The sequence below is a fragment of the Tachyglossus aculeatus genome, chromosome X1, assembly GCF_015852505.1.
Source record: "Tachyglossus aculeatus isolate mTacAcu1 chromosome X1, mTacAcu1.pri, whole genome shotgun sequence".
NCBI lineage: Eukaryota > Metazoa > Chordata > Mammalia > Monotremata > Tachyglossidae > Tachyglossus > Tachyglossus aculeatus.
The window spans coordinates 15,928,488-15,955,037 of record NC_052101.1 but is presented as its reverse complement, the minus strand read 5'-3'; the positions used below and the strand labels follow the sequence as shown (position 1 = coordinate 15,955,037).

The 26,550-nt window shown below is 46.7% G+C and overlaps 1 protein-coding gene across 2 annotated transcripts in view; it reads right to left on the bottom strand.

Annotated features, from left to right (window-relative positions):
• MEMO1 (mediator of cell motility 1) overlaps window positions 1-26,148 on the bottom strand; it is a 97,975-nt gene extending 71,827 nt beyond the window's left edge. For both annotated transcript variants that reach the window (XM_038772059.1, XM_038772060.1), the window contains exon 1: window positions 26,049-26,148. In XM_038772059.1, the coding sequence (XP_038627987.1) occupies window positions 26,049-26,109 (61 nt within the window). In that variant the 5' untranslated portion in view covers window positions 26,110-26,148. The remainder of the gene's footprint in view (window positions 1-26,048) is intronic.
• Between the last annotated feature and the right edge of the window lie 402 nt (window positions 26,149-26,550).

The window sequence follows — 26,550 nt, the reverse complement described above, 5'->3', positions numbered from 1 at the left end:
TCGATAAATACGACTGAACGAACGAATGAACTACTCAAGATACGACCGCGTTCCAAAGAATGGAACTCAACCGAATCAAGAAACAGGCGTATATTTGGAACTGCCTTTGTATTTTACAGTCGTCCCATGTTATTCTTCCAGCATCAATTGCACTGCTCAGCACACAGTGGGCATTTCAATACTGCTGACTGACTGGCTTCTGGCTCCTTCTCCGTCAGCACTGCCTCGGCATTTTCTTCTACGCCACCTCATCTGTCAGGATTATCCTCCAATCTTACATCCAGTTGAACTCCATTTCCTTATTCAAATCCCCCGCACCTCCAAGAAATCCGTAATTTTCTGGGCAAGTCGGTATCTTGATTTAATCTCCACTTTACGAAATCATTGGCCTAAAAGGCAGGTCTACGGGTAGAAAATTAAGGGCATCTTGGAGGGATGTTCCTAAAGTACAAAATAAATTTAAGGAAGTACAGAGCCTAGAGAAAAATAACTCATACCTTTATACCATTACTTCAGATCTTTCTTTATAGTCTTTCTTTACAAGAACTCAAAATACTTTGCATATCTATATTACGGGTCCCTGTTCTCCTCACAACAACCTTGAGGGGGAAGGATCCAAATATAAAGTCCAACTTTGAGGACACACAAAAGGCATGAATGAGCCTAATGTTATAACAGCTAAAATGTGAAACATAAATGCAGTAAATTCATTATAATAATAATAATAATGATGATGGCATTTGTTAAGCGCTATGTGCGAAGAACTGTTCTAAGTACTGGGGATATACAAGGTGATCAGGTTGTCCCACGTGGGGCTAACAGTCTTACTCCCCATTTTACAGATGAGGTAACTGAGGCTCAGAGAAGTGAAGTGATTTGCCCAAGGTCACACAGCAGACATGTGACGGAGCCGGGATTAGAACCCATGACCTCTGACTCCCAAACCGGTGCTCTTTCCACTGAGCCACGCTGCTTCTCTAACACAGACTAAAACCAATACATTAAATCCAACAATAATACACGGCTTAACATCTTTTGGAATAGTGATTATTTATGTGGAATTCCCAAAACAACTCTGGCAGCAATAATACATAACTTGTCTGCTGTGTGACCTTGGGTAGGTCACTTAACTTCTCTGTGCCTCAGTTCCCTCATCTGCAAAATGGAGATTAAGACTGTGAGCCTCATGTGGGACAACCTGATTACTTTGTATCTACCCCAACACTTAGAATAGCGCTAGGCACACAGTAAGCGCTTAACAAATACCATCATTATTAATATACAATAGGGAAGCAGTGTTGTCTAATGGAAAGAACAGGGGCCTGGGAATCAGAGGACCTGGATTCTCCAGCTCTGCAAATTGCTTGCTCTATGACCTTGGGCGGGTGATTTAACTTCTCTGGGTCTCAGTTACCTCATCTGTAAAATGGGGATCAAAGCCTCCTCCCTCCAATTTAGTCAGTCAGCCGTATTTCCTGAGCACTTACTGTGTACAGAGCACTGTACTAAGCGCTTGGGAGAGTACCATGAAACAGACCATTTAGGGCTGCCAGTCCCACATGGGATAGAGACCGTGTCCAACCTGATAAACCCGCCAGCACTTCAAACAGTGCTTGACACATAAGCACATAACAAATACCATTAAACAAAATAATCTAACTAGAAGAGATTCCCCCAAAATATAGAGATATAGTATGAAAAGATAGGCGAAGAGTATGGCCCCCAAATATGGACCCTGCCTGCATTTAAAAATAAAATAAGGCTGAATTCTAACCCCTATTTGAAATCAAATGACACCCAGAATTAGTCTTGCAAGTCTGCGCTTGCCCGCATAACCAAAGTGCTGAAAAAAACTTTCATGCCCAAGCCAAGGCGCGTCCTTCAGCTACCTAGGAACTGCTGAGTCTCCAGCTGCAAATAAAAAGCAGCAGCAAGAGGAGCAGAAATTGCTTTCTAAAGACCAAGACGGTGGGAAAAAAAAAAAAACCTTTAATCTGGAATAGTGGGAGGAATGACAAAGCTGAACAGAGATTAATTAACCCTACCCCTCCTGGGATTTCTCAAATACTCAAAGACTGCCCAGAAACCACTGGCTGGCAAGTAAATAAAGATGTCGAGCTGAGCCTGGGGAAAAATCTTAGCCCTTGCTTCTTTCGCTGTCTCCCTCTCCTTGATTTGGGTCGATCTTCAGTCAATCGTATTTACTGAGCGCTTATCGTGTGCAGAGCACTATACTAAGCCCCTGGGAGAGTACGATATAACAATATAACAGATACGTTCCCTGCCCAGGACAAACTTCCAGTCTAGAGGAGTCAAATGCCCAGCTGAGATATTGCTTAATAATAATAAATTATAAATTATATAACACATAAATTATATTATTAATAATATAATTATTATATAATCATATATAATTTATTATTATTATGGTATTTGTTAAGTGCTTACTATGTACCAGGCACTGTTCTAAGCACTGGGGTAGATACAAGATAATGGGTTGGACACAGTCCCTGTCCCACATAGGGCTTAAAGTCTTAATCTCCATTATACAAATGAGGGAACTGAGGCACAAAAAAGTGAAGTGACTTGCCCAAGGTCACACAGCAAGACAAGTGGCAGAGCCAGGATTAGAACCCAGGCCCTTCTGACGCCCAGGCCCATGCTCTAACCATTAGGCCTCGCTGCTTCTCGTGGGGAGTGAAGTGACTTGCGCAGTCTGAAGTTCAAAAGAATGCCCTTGACAATAATGTAGAGTTGCCAATCCTAGAGAACGTCAGTTGGAAACTTGAGATCATCGTCATTATGATGATTATTATGATTGTTAATCATAATAATACATAATTGGCATCTCCATTATAAGGCAGGGCTCGCCATTACTGAGTTGCCCAAGTTAAAATGCAAGCTCTTGGATGGCAAGGACTGCAGGGGAAAAAAGTAGGGTACAGTGATTAAAAAAAAGGGTTGCGAATGGAAGCCAACAGGATTGTGGTATCACGATACAATCTCTTAAGGACTTTAATTAGATGATGATGATAATAATAATAATAATAGTATTTATTAAGCGCTTACTATGTGCAAAGCACTGTTCTAAGCGTGATAATAATAATAATAATAATAATAATGGCATTTATTAAGCACTTACTATGTGCAAAGCACTGTTCTAAGCATGATAATAATAATAATAATAATAATAATAATGGCATTTATTAAGCGCTTACTATGTGCAAAGCACTGTTCTAAGCGCTGGGGAGGTTACAAGGTGATCAGGTTGTCCCTCGGGGGGCTCACAGTCTGAATCCCCATTTGACAGATGAGGGAACTGAGGCACAGAGAAGTGAAGTGACTTGTCCAAAGTCACACAGCTGACATGACGGAGCCGGGATTTGAACCCATGACCTCTGAGTCCAAAGCCCAGGCTCTTTCCACTGAGCCACGCTGCTTCCACAATAATAATAACGATGGCATTTGTTAAGCACTTACTATGTGCCAAGCACAGTTCGAAGTGCTAAGGTAGATACAAGGTAATCAGCTTGTCCCACGTGGGGCTCAATTAGATGAATACGACAGTGGAAATCTAACAGTATCCAAACACTCATAGCTTAATACTGTCATTAGAAAGAACAATTATAATGGTATTTATCTAGACTGTAAGCTGATTATGGGCAGGGAACGAGTCCACCAACTCCGTTGGTACCCTCTGAAGTGCTTAGTACAGTGCTCTGCACACAAGAAACCATTCACTGACTACGCATTTACAATGTGCCAAGCAATATATTAAGCCCTGGGATTGATACAAGTTAAACAGGTTGGACAGAGTCTCTGTCCCATATGGCGTGCTCTGGCTAAGTACGAAGGAGCCCAGCCAAATGGTGAGGAGTCATAAGGCCAACTGTTGCCAACTTGTACTTCCCAAGCACTTAGTACAGTGCTCTGCACACAGTAAGCGCTCAATAAATACAATTGAATGAATGAATAAGGCCATGGGTTCTAATTCCAGTTCCGCCACTTGTCTGGTGTGACCTTGGAGAAGTCACTTAACTTCTCTGGGCCTCAGCTGCCTCATCTGTAAAATGGGGATTAAGACTGTGAGCCCCCCGTGGGACATTGGCTGAGTCCAGTCCCCCTCTCCATCCCCCCCCCATCTTACCTCCTTCCCTTCCCCACAGCACCTGTATATATGTATATATGTTTGTACATATTTATTACTCTATTTATTTTACTTGTACATATCTATTCTATTTATTTTATTGTGTTAGCATGTTTGGTTTTGTTCTCTGTCTCCCCCTTTTAGACTGTGAGCCCACTGATGGGTAGGGACTGTCTCTATATGTTGCCAACTTGTACTTCCCAAGAGCTTAGTACAGTGCTCTGCACACAGTAAGTGCTCAATAAATACGATTGATTGATTGATTGATATGTTTGTACATATTTATTACTCTATTTTACTTGTACATATCTATTCTATTTATTTTATTGTGTTAGTATGTTTGGTTTTGTTCTCTGTCTCCCCTTTTAGACTGTGAGCCCACTGTTGGGTAGGGACTGTCTCTATATGTTGCCAACTTGTACTTCCCAAGCGCTTAGTACAGTGTTCTGCACACAGTAAGTGCTCAATAAATATGATTGATTGACTGATTGATTGTATCCACCCCAGCGCTTAATACAGTGCCCGGCACGCAGTAATTCCTTTAATTAAAAAAAAACAAAACCAGAGGGATTCAACTCCCATTTTACAGATGAAGAAACTGAGGCATAGGGAAATTAAGGGACTTACCCAAGGTCACACAGTAAGCAAGCGGCGGAGCAGGGATTGGAACCCAGGTCCTCCCGCTCCCAGGCCCATGCTCTTTCCACTATCTTGCAGTCCAGGAAAACCTCCCCTTCCACGTGTGAATCAGAGGGCGTGATCTCTAACGACAGGAGCAGGGATTGGAACCCAGGTCTTCCCGCTCCCAGGCCCATGCTCTTTCCACTATCCTGCAGTCCAGGAAAACCTCCTCTTCCACGTGTGAATCAGAGGGCGTGATCTCTAACGACAGGAGCAGGGATTGGAACCCAGGTCCTCCCGCTCCCAGACCCACGCTCTTTCCACTATCCCGCAGTCCAGGAAAACCTCCCCTTCCACGTGTGAATCAGAGGGCGTGATCTCTAACGACAGGAGCAGGGATTGGAACCCAGGTCTTCCCGCTCCCAGGCCCACGCTCTTTCCACTATCCTGCAGTCCAGGAAAACCTCCCCTTCCACGTGTGAATCAGAGGGCGTGATCTCTAACGACAGGAGCAGGGATTGGAACCCAGGTCCTCCCGCTCCCAGGCCCACGCTCTTTCCACTATCCTGCAGTCCAGGAAAATCTCCCCTTCCACGTGTGAATCAGAGGGTGTGATCTCTAACGACACCCCAAAGCCGAAGAAATCCCAGGCTCTTTAAGTGGCCACTGAACGAAAGAACCTCCCATTGCAAAAAGTTTCCGCATCTCCCATCCCCTCCATACCACTACCAAAGGGCAAAGCAAGCCGCAAGCTCATCTTAGACATGGGAGAAATTCTGCGAAGGCAGCAACACCTCAACAATTTTCTTAATTCATTTTCCATTATCGCAGATGCCTATCAGGAACAATATACCTGGACCGCATTTCTTTGGCTATTTACAAAACCACAACTGTATCTTTGGACAACTAGACTTCTAGATGGCTTAAGATTCACCTCAGTATTAAAAAGCTTTCTTTAAAAAAAAAAAAAGGCACATTAACAGAATTCAATTCCACAATTACTGATTTTTTGAAGCAACAAAATCAGGTAAATTTCCTTAAGGGCATCCAACTGATCTGAACTCGTGAACGCACCCCAAATATCTCTTACTTAGATTGAAGTGCCAATCTGATGACAATAGCACTTTCGGCCTGTCGCCAAGATAAGCTGTCCATCCCCAACAACATTTTACAATTATCCCCGATGAAAATCTATCCAAGGATTCAAGTTTTCTGGAAGTTCCAAGTGATAATAGAGGTTCTGGAAAAAAAATTGAAGAGCAACCAGCCCACAGCTGATTCTTCACATAAAAAGAAAGGATTCAAGTTTTCTGGAAGTTCCAAGTGATAAAAGAGGTTCTGGAAAAAAAATTGAAGAGCAACCTGCCCACAGCTGATTCTTCACGTAAAAAGCGCCGACTGATATCAGGTCTACCAATTGCTTTCAAATTAGGAAATGTGATTTACACAGTAAGGAGGCTGCCCTCGTAAGTGGAAAGAAAATGAATCTGGAAAAAAGAAAAGCTGGATTCCAGTCCCAGCTAAAACACTTGTTCACTGTGATGCCTTCATTTCGCCATTCCTGTTTTCTTATTTGTCAAATGGCCATAACAGTACCTGTCATTATTTACTATGAGAATGTTTTTAAATGATGAGAAATTCTTTGGAACAATAAGAAATGCTATTCTAATTCCACATGTGATTAACGTTTCCCTCAGCTACATTCACACGCCCGTCACCTCAAATGTGGAGAATGGCAGAGAGGTGGACATCTAGGTGATGCTAATTTGGCTTAATTTCACAGGACGCTAATTGAGAAGCAATTGTGGCCTAATGGAAAGAGCATGGATTTGGGAGGCAGGGGGATCTGGGTTTTAATCCCAGCTCTGCCACTTTTCCTGCTGGGTGACCTTGGGCAAGTCACTTCACTTCTCTGTGCCTCATTTACCTCATCGGGAAAATGGGGATTAAGACGGTGAGCCCAATGTGGGACAGAGACTGTGCCTAGCGTGATTACTATTCTATTTATTTTGTTAATGATGTGCGTTTAGCTTTAATTCTATTTATTCTGATGACTTGACTCCTGTCCACATGTTTTGTTTTGTTGTCTGTCTCCCCCTTCTAATAATAATAATAATAATAATGGCATTTATGAAGCACTTACCATGTGCAAAGTACTGTTCATTCATTCATTCATTCAATCGTATTTGAGCGCTTACTGCGTGCAGAGCACTGTTCATTCATTCATCCATTCAATCGTATTTATTGAGCGCTTACTGTGTGCAGAGCACTGTACTAAGCGCTTGGGAAGTACAAGTTGGCAACATATAGAGACGGTCCCTACCCAACAGTGGGCTCACTGTTCTAAGCGCCAGGGGGGTTACAAGGTGATCAGGTTGTCCCCCGGGGGGCTCACAGTCTTAGTCCCCATTTTACAGATGAGGGAACTGAGGCACAGAGAAGTGACGTGACTTGCCCAGTTGGCGGAGCCGGCATTTGAACCCATGACTTCTGACTCCAAAGCCCGGGCTCTTTTCCACTGGGCCACGCTGCTTCACTGTGAGCCCGCTGTTGGGTAGGGACCGTCTCTTTATGTCGCCGACTTGTACTTCCCAGGCGCTCAGTCCAGTGCTCTGCACACAGTAGGCGCTCAATAAATACGACGGAATTGAATGAATTCTCTTATATCTATGCCAGAGCTTAGTATAGTGCTTGGCATAGAGTAAGCACTTAACGAGTATCGTATTATGAGTAGTAGTGATAGTACAGCTACAGAAAAACCGCACATCCTATTCCCTAGCTGTGGCAATTTTCCAGACAGATGGCTGCTCCCATCTTGGCCTAAGGGAAAGAGCCCAGGCCCAGGATTCAGACAACCTGGGTGCTTAGTACAGTGCTCTGCACACAGTAAGCGCTCAATAAATACGATTGATTGATTAATCCCAGCTCTGCCCCTTGCCTGCCGTGTGACCTTCTCTGCACTTCTCTGTGCCTCAGTCCTCGCATCTGCAAAATGGGGGCTCGTTACCTGCTCTCGCTCCACGTGGGACCTGATTATCTGGCCACTACCCCAGTGCTCAGCACAAAGTAAGTGCTTCACAACTGCCACAGTTACTATTTTTACCGTCACTGGCTGCTCAGAGCAACCACGTGCCTCAAAGATCACTCAGAGAAGCAGCGTGGCTCAGTGGAAAGAGCCCGGGCTTTGGAGTCAGAAGTCACGGGTTCAAATCCCGGCTCCGCCACTTGTCGGCTGTGTGACTTTGGGCAAGTCACTTCACTTCTCTGGGCCTCAGGTCCCTCATCTGTAAAATGGGGATGAATACTGTGACCCCTCCGTGGGACAACCTGATCACCTTGTAACCTCCCCAGCGCTTAGAACAGTGCTTTGCACATAGTAAGCACTTAATAAATGCCATTATTATTATTATTATTATTATTATTATTATTATTATTATCACTGCAGCTCTGGGTCAAGTTGTGGCGAGACGTGGAAGAGATCAAGTTCATCACTTTGTTGTAGGTAGGGGAGGTGTCTGCTAAATCTGTTGCATTGTATTCATTCAATCATATTTATTGAGCGCTTACTGTGTGCAGAGCACTGTATCAAGTGCTTGGGAAGTACAAGTTTGCAACATATAGAGACGGTCCCCACCCGACAGCGGGCTCACAGTCTAGAATGGGGAGACAGACAACAAAACATATTAACAAAATAAAATAAATAGAATAAATATGTACAAGTAAAGTAAATAGAGTAATAAATATGTACTCTCCCAGGCCGTTAGTATAGCGTTCTGCACCTAGACTTCTAGACTGTTAGCCCGTTGTTGGGTAGGGACTGTCTCTATCTGTTGTCGAATTGTACTTTACAAGCACTTAGTACAGTGCTCTGCACATAGTAAGCGCTCAATAAATACGATTGAATAAATGAACATAGTAAGCCCTCAATAAATACCGCTGATCGATAACTTCTGAGAGTCTCAGAGGAGCAAAGTTCATCCCTCTGACGGGACGGAGCTTGTAAACCTTCTCATCCGTAACGTAGCTTGGAACTCCATTTCATCATCAATCGTATTTATTGAGCGCTTACTATGTACAGAGCTCTGTACTAAGCGCTTGGGAAGTACAAATTGGCAACATATAGAGACAGTCCCTACCCAACATTGGGCTTACAGTCTAAAAGTTTCCTGGTCCTCGTCCCCGAATGAATGCTTGCAGACAACAAGTTTGACTCTTCCCACTTTAAACTTGATTACAGCAGAACAGATCCAAAGTTTCTGGCTTTGGCCGGGGAGCAAAAAGTCAGATCGAACACCCACTAAAATAATAATTATAATAATGATGGTATTTATTGAGCGCTTTCTATGTGCCAAGCACAGCAAGCGCTCAATAAATACGATTGAATGAATGAATGAGTGAATATGTTGTCAACTTGGACTTCCCAAGTGCTTAGTCCGGTGCTCTGCACATAGTAAGTGCTCAATAAATACGACTGAATGAATGAATCATTAACACAATAAATAGACGAATAGCTATGTACAAGTAAAATAAATAGAATGCTTGCAGACAACAAGTTTGACTCTTCCCACTTTAAACTTGATTACAGCAGAACAGATCCAAAGTTTCTGGCTTTGGCCGGGGAGCAAAAAGTCAGATCGAACACCCACTAAAATAATAATTATAATAATGATGGTATTTGTTGAGCGCTTTCTATGTGCCAAGCACAGTAAGCGCTCAATAAATACAACTGAATGAATGAATGAGTGAATATGTTGCCAACTTGGACTTCCCAAGCGCTTAGTCCGGTGCTCTGCACATAGTAAGCGCTCAATAAATACAATTGAATGAATGAATGAATCATTAACACAATAAATAGACAGCTATGTACAAGTAAAATAAATAGAATGCTTGCAGACAATAAGTTTGACTCTTCCCACTTTAAACTTGATTACAGCAGAGCCCCGAACGGATCCAAGGTTTCTGGCTTTGGCCGGGGAGCAAAAGTCAGATCGAACACCCACTAAAATAATAATTATAATAATGATGGTATTTGTTGAGCGCTTTCTATGTGCCAAGCACAGTAAGCACTCAATAAATACAACTGAATGAATGAATGAGTGAATATGTTGCCAACTTGGACTTCCCAAGCGCTTAGTCCGGTGCTCTGCACATAGCAAGCGCTCAATAAATACGATTGAATGACTGAATGAATCATTAACACAATAAATAGACGAATAGCTATATACAAATAAAATAAATAGAGTAATAAATCGGTACAAACATATGTGCTGCTGCTGTGGGGAGGGGAAGGAGGTAGGGTGGGGGAGATGGGGAGGAGGAGAGGAAAAAAGGGGGCTCAGTCTGGGAAGGCCTCTTGGAGGAGGTGAGCTCTCAGTTACCTCATCTGGAAAATGGGGATTAAGACTGTGAGCCCCACGTGGGACAACTTGATCACCTTGTATTCCCCCCCAGCGCTTAGAACAGTGCTCTGCACATAGTAAGCGCTTAACAAATGCCATCATTATTATTATTCTAAGCGCTGGGGTTGCTACAAGGTAATCAGGTTGTCCCACGTGGGGCTCACGGTCTTAATCCCCATTTTACAGATGGGGGAACGAAGGCCCAGAGAAGTGAGGTGACTTGCCCGAAGTCACACAGCTGAGAAGCGGCGGAGTCGGGATTAGAACCCACGACCCCCGCCTCCCGAGCCCGTGTTCTCGCCACTGAGCCACGCTGCTCCTCTAACCTGCACGACTGGATTAACACAGGAGTTTAAGCTTCTGAAGCCCCAAATCCTGGGCTTAAAGGGTGGAGGTGGGCGGCAGGGGAGAATAGGGCTGGTTTCAAACCGTAAATGAATGGCTCCTTACCCTGCCAAGATGGGCATCCCTTGGAACATCAACATCATCATCAATCGTATTTATTGAGCGCTTACTATGTGCAGAGCACTGTACTACGCGCTTGGGAAGTACAAATTGGCAACATATAGAGACAGTCCCTACCCAACAGTGGGCTCACAGTCTAAAAGAACTGGAACATCCTAAGATGGCACTGATACCGGACCTAGCTGAGATGGCTGCCGAGCACGCACGAGGCCGAAAGTGGGTGGAAGGGTGCAGGAAGAGAACGGCAATCCCCACCAGAACCCTTTCTGACATCGTTCACGCACCGGAGTCGTCTTGGGAGATTTTATTTCTTCGGGAATTCACCACTCCTTCCCTGGTCAGGCAGAAACTCCTCACGCTGGGCTTCAAGGCTGTCCATCCCCTCGCCCCCTCCTACCTCACCTCCCTTCTCTCCTTCTCCAGCCCACCCCACACCCTCCGCTCCTCCGCCGCTAATCTCCTCACCGTACCTCATTCTTGCCTGTCCCGCCATCGACCCCCGGCCCACGTCATCCCCCGGGCTTGGAATGCCCTCCTTCTGCCCATCTGCCAAGCTAGCTCTCTTCCTCCCCTCAAGGCCCTACTGAGAGCTCACCTCCTCCAGGAGGCCTTCCCACACTGAGCCCCTTCCTTCCTCTCCCCCTCATCCCCCTCTCCATCCCCCCCCATCGTACCTCCTTCCCTTCCCCACAGCACCTGTATATATGTATATATGTTTGTACATATTTATTACTCTATTTATTTATTTTAGATGTACATATCTATTCTATTTATTTTATTTTGTTAGTATGTTTGGTTTTGTTCTCTGTCTCCCCCTTTCAGACTGTGAGCCCACTGTTGGGTAGGGACTGTCTCTATATGTTGCCAACTTGTACTTCCCAAGCACTTAGTACAGTGCTCTGCACACAGTAAGCGCTCAATAAATACGATTGATGATGATGATCTAAACAACCCCACCGACCACCAACACAGAACTGGTCCCAAGAGGCCTTGGGGATGGAGGCCACGTCTGAGCTCTGCCACTCTCACCCCCGGCACCGATCAGGAAACACAGTTTTTTCGGCGGTCCTCCCAAACCTCCCTCCCGCCTGCCTCCTCCTCGCTCCCACTCACAACCGTTTGGAGGAAAACCGCTAAGGAAGCGGTATCCACCTGGGGCAAGGAAGGTATGCCATCGAACGGGGGAGCGTTTGCCGTGGTGGGGCTGGAGGATGGGAAAGGACGGAGGTTGCAATGGGGGTACTGGAGCCAGCAAAGCCACCTCAGCGAGACCGGAGTCCCTTCCCGAGAGGAAGGGCGCGGGCGGCAAAGAACAGGGTCGCGGCATCCTCCCCATCTTACCTCCTTCCCTTCCCCACAGCACCTGTATGTATATATGTTTGTACATATTTATTACTCTATTTATTTATTTTACTTGTACCTATCTATTCTATTTATTTTATTTTGTTAGTATGTTTGGTTTTGTTCTCTGTCTCCCCCTTTTAGACCGTGAGCCCACTGTTGGGCAGGGACTGTCTCTATATGTTGCCAATTTGTACTTCCCAAGCGCTTAGTACAGTGCTCTGCACACAGTAAGTGCTCAATAAATACGATTGATGATGATGATGATGATGATGAAACCACCCTCGGAGCTCAGCTCTGGCTCCCGGGTGATGCTCGACCCGGCAACCTGGTGCCGCCCCGGTGAGACGCCGGCTCTTGTCGCCACCTCAGGGATGAATCTCCGGGCGGTTCCACACCCAGGAGGGCTGAGGGCAGAGAGGCCGCGTCCGTTCGGACAGGGAAGTGGTGGGGGAGAGGCCAGTGGGACGCAAAACGGCACACCTAACGGTGCCAGAGCTGCCGCGTACCTCAGTACCTTGTCAGCTTCCTCCATCAGCATAAGCTCCTGTGCGGGAACACGCGTTGTATGTACTTGCTGAAATTTAGTACGGGGAACTGCGCTCAGTACAAGCTGAATATACACCGTTACTGCTACAACGTACACACAGCTCCCCTCATTCCAGCTTTGTAAGGGGGACGGAGGCGCCTGGCTGGCGCTGGTCGAGAGGAGTCCGAATCACAGAACCAGAGGGGCAACAATCAATCGATCCATCATACTTCTTGAGTGTTTACAGTGCGCACTGGGGAGACTTCGATATAACAGAGTCGACAGACCCGTTTCCTGCCGCAAGGAGCTTTCCACACCTTTAGGAGGACAGGAAGCACATCCAATTAGTTCCAAGAAGAGACCCCCTGGGCTCTCCAGGGCATCATCATCATCATAATAATAATAATGATGGTATTTGTTAAGTGCTTACTATGTGCAAAGCACTGTTCTATGCATTGGGGAGGTTACAAGGTGATCAGGTTGACCCACATCTTAATCCCCATTTTACAAATGAGGTAACGGAGGCCCAGAGAAGTGAAGTGACTTGCCCAAAGTCACACAGCTGACAGTTGGCGGAGCCTGGATTTGAACCCATGACCTCTGACTCCAAAGCCCCGGCTCTTTCCACTGAGCCACGCTGCTTCTTCCTCAACCCACTAACCACGACAGGATCTCGATTTACGGACCTAAGTCTGTAACAGACCCAGGCCGAACGTGGAGAATGCAATACCTCGGAAGCGACAGAACGGTTTTGGCCCCAGTTTAAGTGTTAACCACCTCTGAGGTTTAAAAACAAACCTCCTGGGCAGCGACTGCCTCTAGGAAAAAGGGGCAGCTTCTGTCTGCATGATGAAGCGCTTAGTACGGTGCTCTGCACACAGGAAGCGCTCAATAAATACGACTGAATGAATGAATGAGTGAAAACTCACATATAGAAACAGCCTCTAAATGGAGTTTACACACTCACTGGAAAGGGAGAAGATGTACCTCTCGGAGCGGCGGTTTGATCTCTGGAATACCGGCAAGGAGGGACTCTTGGAATGACCAATGGGAAGGCTACCAGAATAGTTTTAGCCAAGTCAAGGTCTGCCCTGGTACCCTCAGCCAAAGTCAATGACCATTAGTCAAACAGGGATGCCTTTCCAGTTTCATTCTCTATGTCATCACAGCTGTCGTGTTCGTGCTTGTATTTCACCACCGTAAAACACGGTAATGTAGAAAACCCCCAATTAATGGACGGACAAGAAAGGCCTTTGATGCTCCAGAGTGAAAGCGACTGAACTAGTTTTATACTTTTGCAGCCACTGTCATTATGCGAAAAACTGGCTTGACTTCTGAAGATACCAAAGTTATAAGGTCTTTTAGCTGCAATGTACCGAATCAATAAAGTGTGGGAAAACCTGAGAAGCCCAGGTTCCCTTATTTTAGTTCAATTTATCTGGTATACCACCATCTACTTAAAGTCTCAGTAATAGCTATGTGCAACAAGGAGGATTTTCCCATGACTCACGTTTTCGTTTGCTGGGAATTAGACAACGCCTATGGTCCAGTGCACAGGTTCCATATCCAAAATGTGCGTTACAAAGTCATTAATCTGAAAAGGAGAGACCCCCAGAAGGCCAACCACCACTACCTCAACTGGAAATGATCTGATTTCAGGGAGGCGACTGCAGGGACGAACTCCGAAACTGCCGTCAGCCTCCTCTGAGAGGAAGGATGTTACCTTCCGCTCAGTTCTGGTCAGAGTTCCCGCCGTCATTCATTCATTCAATCGTATTTATTGAGCGCTTACTGTGTGCAGAGCACCGTACGCCCAGAGAAGCAGCGTGGCTCAGTGGAAAGAGCCCGGCCTTTGGAGTCAGAGGTGATGGGTTCAAATCCCAGCTCCGCCAATTGTCAGCTGTGTGACTTTGGGCAAGTCACTTCACTTCTCTGGGCCTCAGCGACCTCATCTGTAAAGTGGGGATTAAGACGGGATTAGAGCTGGGATTAGAGAGGCACAGAGAAGTGAAGTGACTTGCCCAAAGTCACACAGCTGACAGGTGGTGGAGCAGGGATTTGAACCCATGACCTCAAGGGGCAACCTGATCACCTTGTAACCTCCCCAGCGCTTAGAACAGTGCTTTGCACATAGTAAGCGCTTAATAAATGCCATCATTATTATTATAGGAGAAATGTCAGGCGGGGACGGAGGAGGAGAAAACGGCAACGCAAGAACTCGACGTGTTCAGAGCCAACGACAGCATCTGCGATCCTCTAGACTGTAAGCTCGTGGGCATGGAATGTGTCTCCCAACTCTGCTGTACTCTACTCTTCTAAGCGCTCAGCACAGTGCCCTGAGTGTAGTAAGCACTCAATAAATACCAGGCATTTGCAGGGTGAGTGACAGCATGGGGAGGGAGTACGGAAAGCGTCTGGGCTTCTCTAGACTGTAAGCGCATTGTGGGCAGGGAACGTGTCTACCAATCCTGTTATAACATCCTCTCCCAAGCGCTTAGTACGGTGCTCTGCACACAGTAAGCACTTAATAAATCAATCAGTCAATCAATCGTATTTATTGAGCGCTTACTATGTGCAGAGCACTGTACTAAGTGCTTGGGAAGTACAAATTGGCAACACATAGAGGCAGTCCCTACCCAACAGTGGGCTCACAGTCTAAAAGGGGGAGACAGAGAACAAAACCAAACATACTAACAAAATAAAATAAATAGAATAGATATGTACAAGTAAAATAAATAAATAGAGTAATAAATATGTACAAACATATACACAGGTGCTGTGGGGAAGGGAAGGAGGTAAGATGGGGGGATGGAGAGGGGGATGACTGAATAAACGACTGAATGGATGGAGATCACTCTCTCGTGTAAATAAAAGACAGGCCATTGCTAGATCAAACCAAGTGTCCATTGGACTTGTGACAGGGACCGCAGGATGTTTAGCAGCAGTGCTCTCAGTTTCTTCTTTCTGCTACTCTGTGCTCACGCTGACCCTTGAGTGTCTGCCAACAGCACTTGTGGCATCGTAGACGGAGCAAGGGCCTTGGAGTCCGAAGGACCTGGGTTCTAATCCCAGCTCTGCCACTTGTTTGCTTGTGTGACCTTGGGCCGGTCACTTCACTTCTCTGTGCCTCAATCACTTCATCCGTAAAATGACTGTTAGCCCACTGTTGGGTAGGGACTGTCTCTATATGTTACCAATTTGTACTTCCCAAGCGCTTAGTACAGTGCTCTGCACATAGTAAGCGCTCAACAAATATGATTTATGATGATGAGGAGGAGGATGAAGACTGTGAGCTCCATGTGCGACAGACTCTGTGTTCAACCTGATGAGCTTCAATCCTCCCAGTGCTTAGAATCGTGCCTGCCATAGAACAGTGCTTTGCACACAGTAAGCGCTTAACAAATGCCATCATTATTATTATATAGTAATAATAATAATATTATCATTATTATTATATAGTAATAATAATAATAATAATAATGGCATTTATTAAGCGCTTACTATGTACAAAGCACTGTTCTAAGCGCTAAGGGAGATACAAGGCGATCGGGTTGTCCCACGGGGGGCGCACAGTCTTAATCCCCATTTTACAGATGAGGGAACTGAGGCACAGAGAAGTAAAGTGACTTGCCCAAAGTCACACAGCTGCCAAGTGGCGGAGCCCGGATTTGAACCCATGATCTCTGACTCCAAAGCCCAGGCTCTTTCCACTGAGCCACGCTGCTTCTCTTGTTAAGCACTTACTGTCATTATTATTATTATATAGTAATAATGATGGCATTTGTTAAGCGCTTACTGTGTGCAAAGCACTGTTCTAAGCGCTGGGGAGGTTGCAAGGTGATCAGGTTGTCCCACATGGGGCTCACAGTCTTAATCCCCATTTTACAGATGAGGGAACTGAGGCACAGAGAAGTGAAGCGACTGGCCCAAGGTCACACAAGCAAACAACTGGCAGAGCTGGGATTACAAAGGCACAGAGAAGTGAAGTGACTTGCCCAAAGTCACACAGCTGACAAGTGGTGGAGCCGGGATTTGAACCCATGACCTCTGACTCCCAAGCCCGGGCTCTTTCCACTAAGCCACGCTGCTTCTCTGTAGTAAAGCACTTCATAAATGCCACAGTTATGATTATTATTATCAGACTGCCAGGCTCCCCATGGACCAGTATGACTGATTATCCTTGTCCTTTTTCCCTACGTGTCAGTACAGTGCTTTGCCCAAACTCAGCCCATAAATGCAACGAAGAATAACGAGCCTAGGCTAATGAACCAATGTCCTGAGCACAGCAAAATTCCTTACATAAATCAAAGATCACAGAAGAATTAAAGAATTTTGGTGAAGAGAGGAGCAGAGCATTTTGACTCTAAAGCCCAGAATATTTACCTGGGAAAAAAAAATTCTACACGTTTAAGTGTTAAATTAAGAGTCAAAATGTAATACACGCAGCATTCCTATAATGCGGGTTTATGTTCTTGAACTCCATGTTGCAGTACGGGTCCCTTGAACGCCTCCACTTTTGTACACAAATTTTCCTTTGAATGCCATCATCAATCAATCAATCGTATTTATTGAGCGCTTACTATGTGCAGAGCACTGTACTAAGCGCTTGGGAAGTACAAATTGGCAACACATAGAGACAGTCCCTACCCAACAGTGGGCTCACAGTCTAAAAGGGGGAGACAGAGAACAGAACCAAACATACCAACAAAATAAAATAAATAGGATAGAAATGTACAAGTAAAATAAATAAATAAATAAATAAATAAATAGAGTAATAAATATGTACAACCACAGTGGTTGATTTGTACAACCACAAATCAATCGTATTTATTGAGCGCTTACTGTGTGCAGGGCACTGTACTAAGCGCTTGGGAAGTACGAGTTAGCAACATATAGAGACAGTCCCTACCCAATAGTGGGCTCACAGTCTAAACATGCCATGTTCCATGCAAAAGCGCTTAGACACATAGTAAGTGCTTAACAAATACCATTATTATTATTATTATTATTATTATTATTAAAAGGACCTCCCTTGTGGGGAAAAATAGATCCCCTACTTTCCCGACAGGTTTCTATCAAGGACATGGAGCGAAATCACGCAAAAAGAGGAAGAGAATCATATGCGGAGAAGCAGCGTGGCTCAGTGGAAAGAGCCCAGGTTTGGGAGTCAGAAGTCATGAGTTCTAATCCCAGCTCTGCCACTTATTGGCTGTGTGACTTTGGGCAAGTCACTTAACTTCTCTGTGCCTCAGTTACCTCATCTGGAAAATGGGAATTAAGACTGTGAGCCCCATGTGGGACAATCTGATCACCTGGTATCCCCCCCATCGCTTAGAACAGTGCTTTGCACATAGTAACCGCTTAATACCATAAAAAAAATTCTGTTATACTGAACTCTCCCAAGTGCTCAGCACAGTGCTCTGCCCAGCTCAATAAAGCGCTCAATAAAAACCGTCGACTGATTAACGAATACGATTACTATTACTAGAAGACTGGAAGGAATCAAATGAGGGTCTCAAGGGCCACATGAAGAGATCAAAATTCTCTTTGAGAATCATTTCCCTAAATACTTTTACTTAAAAACAAAAAATACAGCAGGAGTGGGTAGAGATAAGCAGCAGAGAAGCAGCGTGGCTCAGTGGAAAGAGCCCGGGCTTTGGAGTCAGAGGTCATGGGTTCGAATCCCACTCCGCCAACTGTCAGCTGTGTGACTTTGGGCAAGTCACTTCACTTCTCTGCGCCTCAGTTACCTCATCTGCAAAATGGGGATGAAAACTGTGAGCCCCCCATGGGACAACCTGATCACCTTGTACCTCCCCAGCACTTAGTGCTTGGCACATAGTAAGCGCTTAGCAAATGCCATCATCATTATCATTATTATTATGAAAGATGGTTCAAAAAGTAAAACACCTGCCACTGTTTAGTTTTTAAAATGAGTTCCAGGAACACAGTGAGCAAATACTGTTAGCAGGCTGGATCTGCATCGCCCCAGTACTTATCTGTTTCTCCAGCCTCTTGGCCCCACTTCGATTTTTCTGCAGGGGTGCGATACTATCTCCCGAGCGCACGGCTCACCGGGATATGGGCCGGACCCGCCGCGGCTGCACTTCACGGGAGGGCTCGGCCTTCCCCTGTTCTACTCTGACACTTTAGGAAGCCTCCAGATGAGTCGAGGCACCATCGTTTCACGAAAAATTCACGGTTGAAGGAAAACACACTCGGCCAATCCCCACTGCAGTAAAAACCCCATCCTATCTTCTTCCCTCCTTATCATCATCAATCGTACTTATTGAGCACTATGTGCAGAGCACTGTACTAAGCGCTTGGGAAGTACAAATTGGCAACATCTAGAGACAGTCCCTACCCAACAGTGGGCTCACAGTCTAAAAGGGGGAGACAGAGAACAAAAGCAAACATACTAACAAAATAAAATAAATAGGATAGATATGTACAAGTAAAATAAATAAATAGAGTAATAAATATGTACAAACATATATACAGGTGCTGTGGGGAAGGGAAGGAGGTAAGATGGGGGGATGGAGAGGGGGACGAGGGGGAGAGGAAGGAAGGGGCTTATTGCATCGCCCACCGCCCTTGGGTCCATACCTACTAAACACCCAAGTACTCACCCCTCCCGCACATCCTCGATGTGCCTATCTTTACGGTCCCTAGAATTTAAGGTCTGTGAGGATTGTAAACCCCTTGCGTGGCTCAGTGGAAAGAGCCCGGGCTTTGGAGTCAGAGGTCATGAGTTCAAACCCCGGCTCCGCCAACTGTCAGCTGTGTGACTTTGGGCAAGTCACTTAACTTCTCTGTGCCTCAGTTCCCTCATCTGGAAAATGGGGATCAATCAATCAATCAATCAATCGTATTTATTGAGCGCTTACTATGTGCAGAACACTGTACTAAGCGCTTGGGAAGTACAAATTGGCATCACATAGAGACAGTCCCTACCCAACAGTGGGCTCACAGTCTAAAAGGGGGAGACAGAGAACAGAACCAAACATACCAACAAAATAAAATAAGTAGGATAGAAATGTACAAGTAAAATACATAAATAAATAAATAAATAAATAGAGTAATAAATATGTACAACCATATATACATATATACAGGTGCTGTGGGGAAGGGAAGGAGGTAAGACGGGGGGATGGAGAGGGGGACGAGGGGGAGAGGAAGGAAGGGGCTCAATCTGGGAAGGCCTCCTGGAGGAGGTGAGCTCTCAGCAGGGCCTTGAAGGGAGGAAGAGAGCTAGCTTGGCGGATGGGCAGAGGGAGGGCATTCCAGGCCCCGGGCCTGGATGAAGTCTGTGAGCCCCGCGTGGGACAACCTGATCATCTTGTAACCTCTCCAGCGCTTAGAACAGTGCTTTGCACATAGTAAGCGCTTAATCAATGCCATAAAAAAGGTCATTTAACTTCTCTGCGCCTCAGTGACCTCATCTGTAAAAATGGGGATTAAGCCTGTGAGCCCCCCGTGGGGCAACCTGATCACCTTGTAACCTCCCCAGCGCTTAGAACAGTGCTTTGCACATAGTGAGTACTTAATAAATGCCATTATTATTATTATTATTATTACTACTTTCTCTACTTCGGGCTTAATATAGTGCTCTGCCCACAGTAAGCCCTCAGTAAATACCACTGACCGACTGATTGATGGCCTTGAAGCTAGTAATAATAATGAAAGCATTCGTTAAACCGCTTACTATGTGCCAGACACTGTTCTAAGCGCTTACTCAGAGACTCAGAAAGAACAACGGGAACTGATATTAGTCTCCCCATTACCTTTCCTCCGAGAAATGTGCTCAGTTCAAGAAGCAGTCACAGCACCCTGGGGGTAATATTCATAAGAGGTGCCCTACTCCTAATAGTAATAATTGTGGCATTTATTAAGCGCTTACTATGTGTCAGGCCCTATAATAATAATAATGACGGCATTTGTTAAGCGCTTACTATGTGCCAAGCACTGTTCTAAGCACTGGGGAGGAGATATGGTGATCAGGTTGTCCCACGTGGGGCTCACAGTCTTCATCCCCATTTTACAGATGAGGGAACTGAAGTGACTCGCCTAAAGCCACACAGCAGACAAGCGGCGGAGATGGGATTTGAACCCATGACCTCTCACTCCCAAGCCACGCTGCTTCTCCGTATATTACTCAATATACTCAATATGCTACTATACTAAGCACCAGGGTGGATACAAGCAAATTGAGTTGGACAGAGTCCCTGCCCCACATGGGGCTCACAGTTTTTATCCCCATTTTACAGTTGCGGTAACGGAAGAACAGAGAAGTTGAGCGACTTGCCCAAGGTCACACAGCAAACAAGTGGCAAAGCTGGGATTAGAACTCAGGTCCTTCTGACTGCCAAGCCTGTGCTCCAGCCACTATTTCTGTCTAGAGGGAGTAACCTACAAAGAATCAAAAGCTACTCTTTCATTTACCAGCGCATTAAATCCACCTACTCTTTTCGAGAGACAAAAAAAAAAAAAACACAAAAAAACCCTAAAGTTTTAAAGAAACATTTTTGAGCCTTACTTCGGGGTTAGACGTTAGGCGATCTGGAGAGCTTTTAATATCTACTTTCTTGAGTAATTCACACGGCCAATGTCCTAAATGATTTCATCTGTCAACAACACTGGAAAGTTTAAGTCATTCTAAATTAAAGATCTTAATTGCAATAATCGAACGGAATTAGTATAAAAAGTGTCAAGTGAAACAAGGCATTTTGCCAAGTAATAGGCTGAGGCTAAACAAGATGGAATTCGCTTTTTTAACTTAAATTCAATTTTGCCTTAGTCATTCATTCATTCAATTGTATTTATTGAGCGCTTATTGTGTGAAGACCACTGTACTAAGCGCTTGGGAAGTACAAGTTGGCAACGTATAGCCTTATCAGGAATGAATCTTTACTGAATGATCTACAAAGATAATTCCCAAGTCACATGTACTAATTTTAGGATAAATAACCTTTTTGTACCTTTTAAATTACCCATGGAAATGAACAGTAAAAACTGGCTGATAACGGACATCCTGGCTTTTCAGGAAATAAGTCTATCCCATCACCATTATTAATATTAATAATAATAATAATAATGCCATTTATTAAGCACTATGTGCAAAGCACTGTTCTAAGCGCTGGGGAGGTTACAAGGTGATCAGGTTGTCCCTCGGGTGGCTCACGGTCTTAATCCCCATTTTCCAGAGGAGGTAACTGAGGCACAGAGAAGTTAAGTGGCTTGCCCAAAGTCACCCAGCTGACCAGTGGCGGAGCCGGGATTTGAACCCATGACCTCTGACTCCAAAGCCCAGGCTCTTTCCACTGAGAAACGCTGCTTCCACAATAACGATGGTATTTGTTAAGCACTGACAACTGGCAGAGCCGGGATTTGAACCCATGACCTCTGGCTCCAGAGCCCGGGCTCTTTCCACTGAGCCACGCTGCTTCTCTATTAGAAAAGGGTTTAAAAAAAAAACACATCTATTTCTCCAGCTGTTGTGCTAAATTAAGAGCAAAACACAGTCCCTGCCCTCCAGAAGTGTGTAAACTATGGCAAAAACGTCATGGACAAAGATATTAAGATGGATGACAGAGTCTCCCATAATAAATGACAGAAGGGCCTCGGCCCCCTCGGCCTCAAAATCTTCAGGACGGCAAAGAGGCCTTCCCAGACTGAGCCCCCTTTTTCCTCTCCTCCTTCCCCTCCCCACGGCACCTGTATATATGGTTGTACAGATTTATTACTCTATTTATTTTACTTGTACATATTTACTATTCATTTTGTTAATGATGCGCATCTAGCTTTAATTCTATTTGTTCTGACGCCTTGACACCTGTCCACATGTACTGTTTTGTCTGTCTGTCTCCCCCTTCTATTCATTCATTCAACTGTATTTATTGAGCGCTTACTGTGTGCAGAGCACTGTACTAAGCGCTTGGGAAGTCCAAGTTGGCAACATATAGAGACGGTCCTCCTCATTCATTCAATCGCATTTATTGAGCGCTTACTGTGTGCAGAGCACTGTACTAAACACTTGGGAAGTCCAAGTTGGCAACATATAGAGACGGTCCTCCTCCTCCTCATTCATTCACTCATTCAATCGTATTTATTGAGCACTTACTGTGTGCAGAGCACTGCACTAAGCGCTTGGGAAGTCCAAGTTGGCAACATATAGAGACGGTCCCTATCACCATCAATTGTCATCATCAATCGTATTTATTGAGCGCTTACTGTGTGCAGAGCACTGTACTGAGCGCTTGGGAAGTACAAGTTGGCAACATAATCCCTAGCCAACAGCGGGCTCACAGTCTAGAAGACTGTCTCTATCTGTTGCCAAATTGGACTTTCCAGGCACAGCCTAATCACCTTGTAACCTCCCCAGCGCCTAGAACAGTGCCTTGCACATAGTAAGCGCTCAATAAATGTCATTATTACTATTATTATTATTCGAGGGGGACCCGAGGGAGCGTCACACGAACTGTGAGCCCGTTGTGGGGTAGGGACCGTCTCTATATGTTGCCGACTTGTACTTCCCAAGCGCTCAGTCCAGTGCTCTGCACACAGTAAGCGCTCAGTAAATACAACTGAATGAATTACGATTGAATGAGAAACCGATTCTAGTGCTAATGGTCTGAACGGTGCCCCTCGCTCCCTCTCTTCCAGGCAGGTTCTCGCTGGGGTCCGGGGCGCAGTGAGGGAACAGGCGGGCGACGGAGCAACACGGGACACTTGCCCGCGAGATTATAATAATAATTTTGGTATTTGTTAAGCGCTTACTACGTGCAAAGCACTGTTCTAAGATTCTGTTCATAATCTTATGAGATTATGAAGCCCAAAACCCATTTATGGCCAAAGCGATCGCATCAGAGTGCCAAGGCTACAGGGTGGTGCCATGAACCGTAAGCTCGTTGTGGGCGGGGAATGTGTCCGTTTGATCGTTATATGGTGCTCACCCAAGCGCTTAGTACAGTGCTCAATAAATATGGCTGAACGAATGAACGAACCAGCAGGCAGTCGCCAGGTTGGCCACCGCAGTGGCCTCACGGTCTCCGTCGCCACCGTCAGCCGGCGATCTTCGGGATTCGGGGCTTCCGCTCGATCGTATTTATTGAGCGCTTATTAACCCCGAAGATGAAATAAAAGCATCAGCTAAAGAACTACTTTCACCATGTGCAGGCAGAAAGGGGACGGTGAAAGGGGAGGACTGCAAGGAAGTTGCACATCGGGGGAAATCACCGCTTTTTTGCAATTAGTCAAGAAAGAATTAAGTAAATTGCTTCCCCTGCAAGGCAAATGCGGAAGCTTTTCGTTTGGAAATCTAAAATTAAAGAGTCTCCAGAGCTTAAGGGATTTTGACCAGGTGCAGAAATCGGAACTCCGGGTTCTCAAATTCCACGCTACCGTGGATTTGTGCACATCACTGAATTCCTCCTGCATCTGCTTTTCCATCTGCCGAAAAGGACTAAAACAAATGACATGTTTTCAGGTGGTGAGAGGCCATTCAACGTTTGTGAAATAGTCGACACGCGTGGCTTCTTCACGTGGAAATGAAAAGTAACCTCGCTCGATGCAAAACTGGTTGGTGGCCAATCTAAAAGTGCGCATTATTCCTTTTGTCTTTTTAGGATATCAAGTTTGGAAATTGAGCCCCTAAAGACAGGCTGGACCCCTAACCACCACAGTAGAAGGTTCCTCCCAATCTTTCCCGTTTGTTCCAAACTACACCACGGGGAAGGCTCCGAGATTCAAGACCCGGAACGATTTCGCCAGTAGTCATCAGGGTCGGCATCTGGCATCCGCGACGGAAAGGTACTACGGAACGATAGCGAGGCCTCCTTTCTCAACCTACCAGAAATACAGTCTCCTGAAAATCGGCCAGGAAAATCGGCCCGTAGCACGGTGCCCGGGGGTGGCGGGGGGGAAAACCTTAAAATATCTCACACAAAGCACACTGCCATGTTTGCGGGCGAGACAGGAAGGGAGAAGGTCCATTAACTGTGCACTACGCTGTGGTCCAGGCCCCTGCATGATAGAGATGTTGCCGGAGACTGGAATTTAAATGTCAGACAGCTCTGGAGAAATGCTGACTCAGCCTCTCCAGCTGCACCTTGAATGAATGATAACAACAACAAATCCCAACAAAAGGAGCCAGGAGACCACCCCAAAGCCCCCCAACATCTCAGTGGGACGTGGCCAAAATCCACCTCCTCCCGGGCCAATGAAATGAGCACCAGAAACATGTGGAGGGCACCGTCTACTTTGGGGAGGGAGGTAACTATCTTCCTCTCTGAGACTGAGAGAAAAGGGAGTGGGAAAAGCGGGCCAAGTGGAAGGCTGGGCCTTGCTTTCGTCTTTGGGAGGAGGGGGAAGGGGAAAGGAAGCAGAAGGGAAGAGAGGCGCTAGGAAAGGGGGGGGAGGCGGTTGGAAAAACGGGGGGGGGGAGGGACGGTTGGAGAAAAAAGAGGAAGGCACAAGTGGAGAACGGTGGGGAAGGGGCAACTGGAGAAAGAGGGAGGAAAGGGGCAGTTGGAGAAAGGGACAATTAGAGAAAGATGGGGGAAAGGGGCAACTGGAGAAAGGGGGAGAGGGGCAACTGGGGAAAGGGGAAAAGGACAACTGGAGAAGGGGGAGAGGGACAACTGGAGAAAGAGGGGGGAAACGGTCAACTGGAGAATGGGGGGAAAGGTGGAAGGGGCAACTGGAGAAAGGGGGGGAAGGGGCAATTGGGGAAAAGGACAATTGGGGAAAGAGGGGGAAAGGGGCAACTGGAGAAGGGAGGGACAGCTGGAGAAAGGGGTGAGAGGGGCAACTGGAGAAAGGGGGAAGGGACAATTGGAGAAAAAGGAAGAGGGGGCAGTTGGAGAAAGGGGGAGGGACAAGTGGAAAAAAGGAGGGAGGGTTGGAGAAAGGGGGGAAGGGGCAACTGGAGAAAGAGGAAGGAAAGGGGCAATTAGAGAAAGGGGGGAGGGATAACTGGAAAAAGAGGGGGGAAGGGGCAACTGGAGACAGAGGAGGGGAAGGGGCAACTGGAGGAAAAGGAGCAACTGGAGAAAGAGGGGGGAAAAGGGCAACCGGAGAAACGGGGGAAGGGACAATGGGAGAAAAAGGAGGAGGGGGCGGTTGGAGAAGGGGGGAGGACAATTGGAGAGGGGGGGAAAGGGCAGTTGGGGAAAAAGGAGGAAGGGCCGATTGGAGACGGGGCGGGGGGGGGGGGAGGGACAACTGGAGAAAGAGGGGAAGGGGCAATGGGGGAAAAAAGGAGGAAGGGAGAATCGGAGAAAAGGGAGGAAAGGAGAATTGGAGAAAGGGGGACAGGGGAAATTGGGAAAAGAAGGAGGAAGGGAGAAGCGGAGAAAGGGGAGGCGGGCTAGGGAGAAGGAGGCTGGGAAAAGCAGCTAAAGCGGGGCAAGATGGATGAGGGGGACGGACAGGGGGGAGATGGACGGGCCGAGGCGGAGATGGCAGGCCCTCAGTGGGTTAGGGGGAGGGGGAGGAGGAGGAGAGGGGAGAGGGCCGGGGGCCGAGGGCCCGGCGGGCAGGGCCTTACCTGAGGCGGTGTACCAGCTGCCGGCGTGACTGGCTTCCCGGCAGACGAGGCGGGTGGACATCTTGGCGCCGGAGCCGCCTATGGTGCCCCAAACGGGCGGGGGGGGACGGGGAGGGACAGGGACACGGGGACGGGGAGGAGGGACGGGGAAGGGCCCGAGGAGGAGGAGCAGGAGGAGCAGGAGCAGGAGGAGCAGGAGGAGGAGGAGGGAGAGGGAGCGGCCCCCAGCCCCAGCCCCAGCCCCAGCCCCAGCTGTGCCCGAGGCCTCTCCGAGCCCAGGTAGAAGCCCCGGCCCTGGGGGCGGGCCCGGACTCTCCTCCCCCGACCTCTGCCGCCGCCTCCTGCTTCCCTCCTCCTCCTCTCCTCCTCCTCCTCCTCCTCCTTCCTCCTTCCTCCTCCTCCCTGGGCCGCCGGCGCGGGGGCTGTTCCCGCAGAGCCCCGCCCGACCCCCGACCCGGCTCCTCCTCTTCTTCTTCTTCTTCCCCCTCCTCTTCCCCCTCTT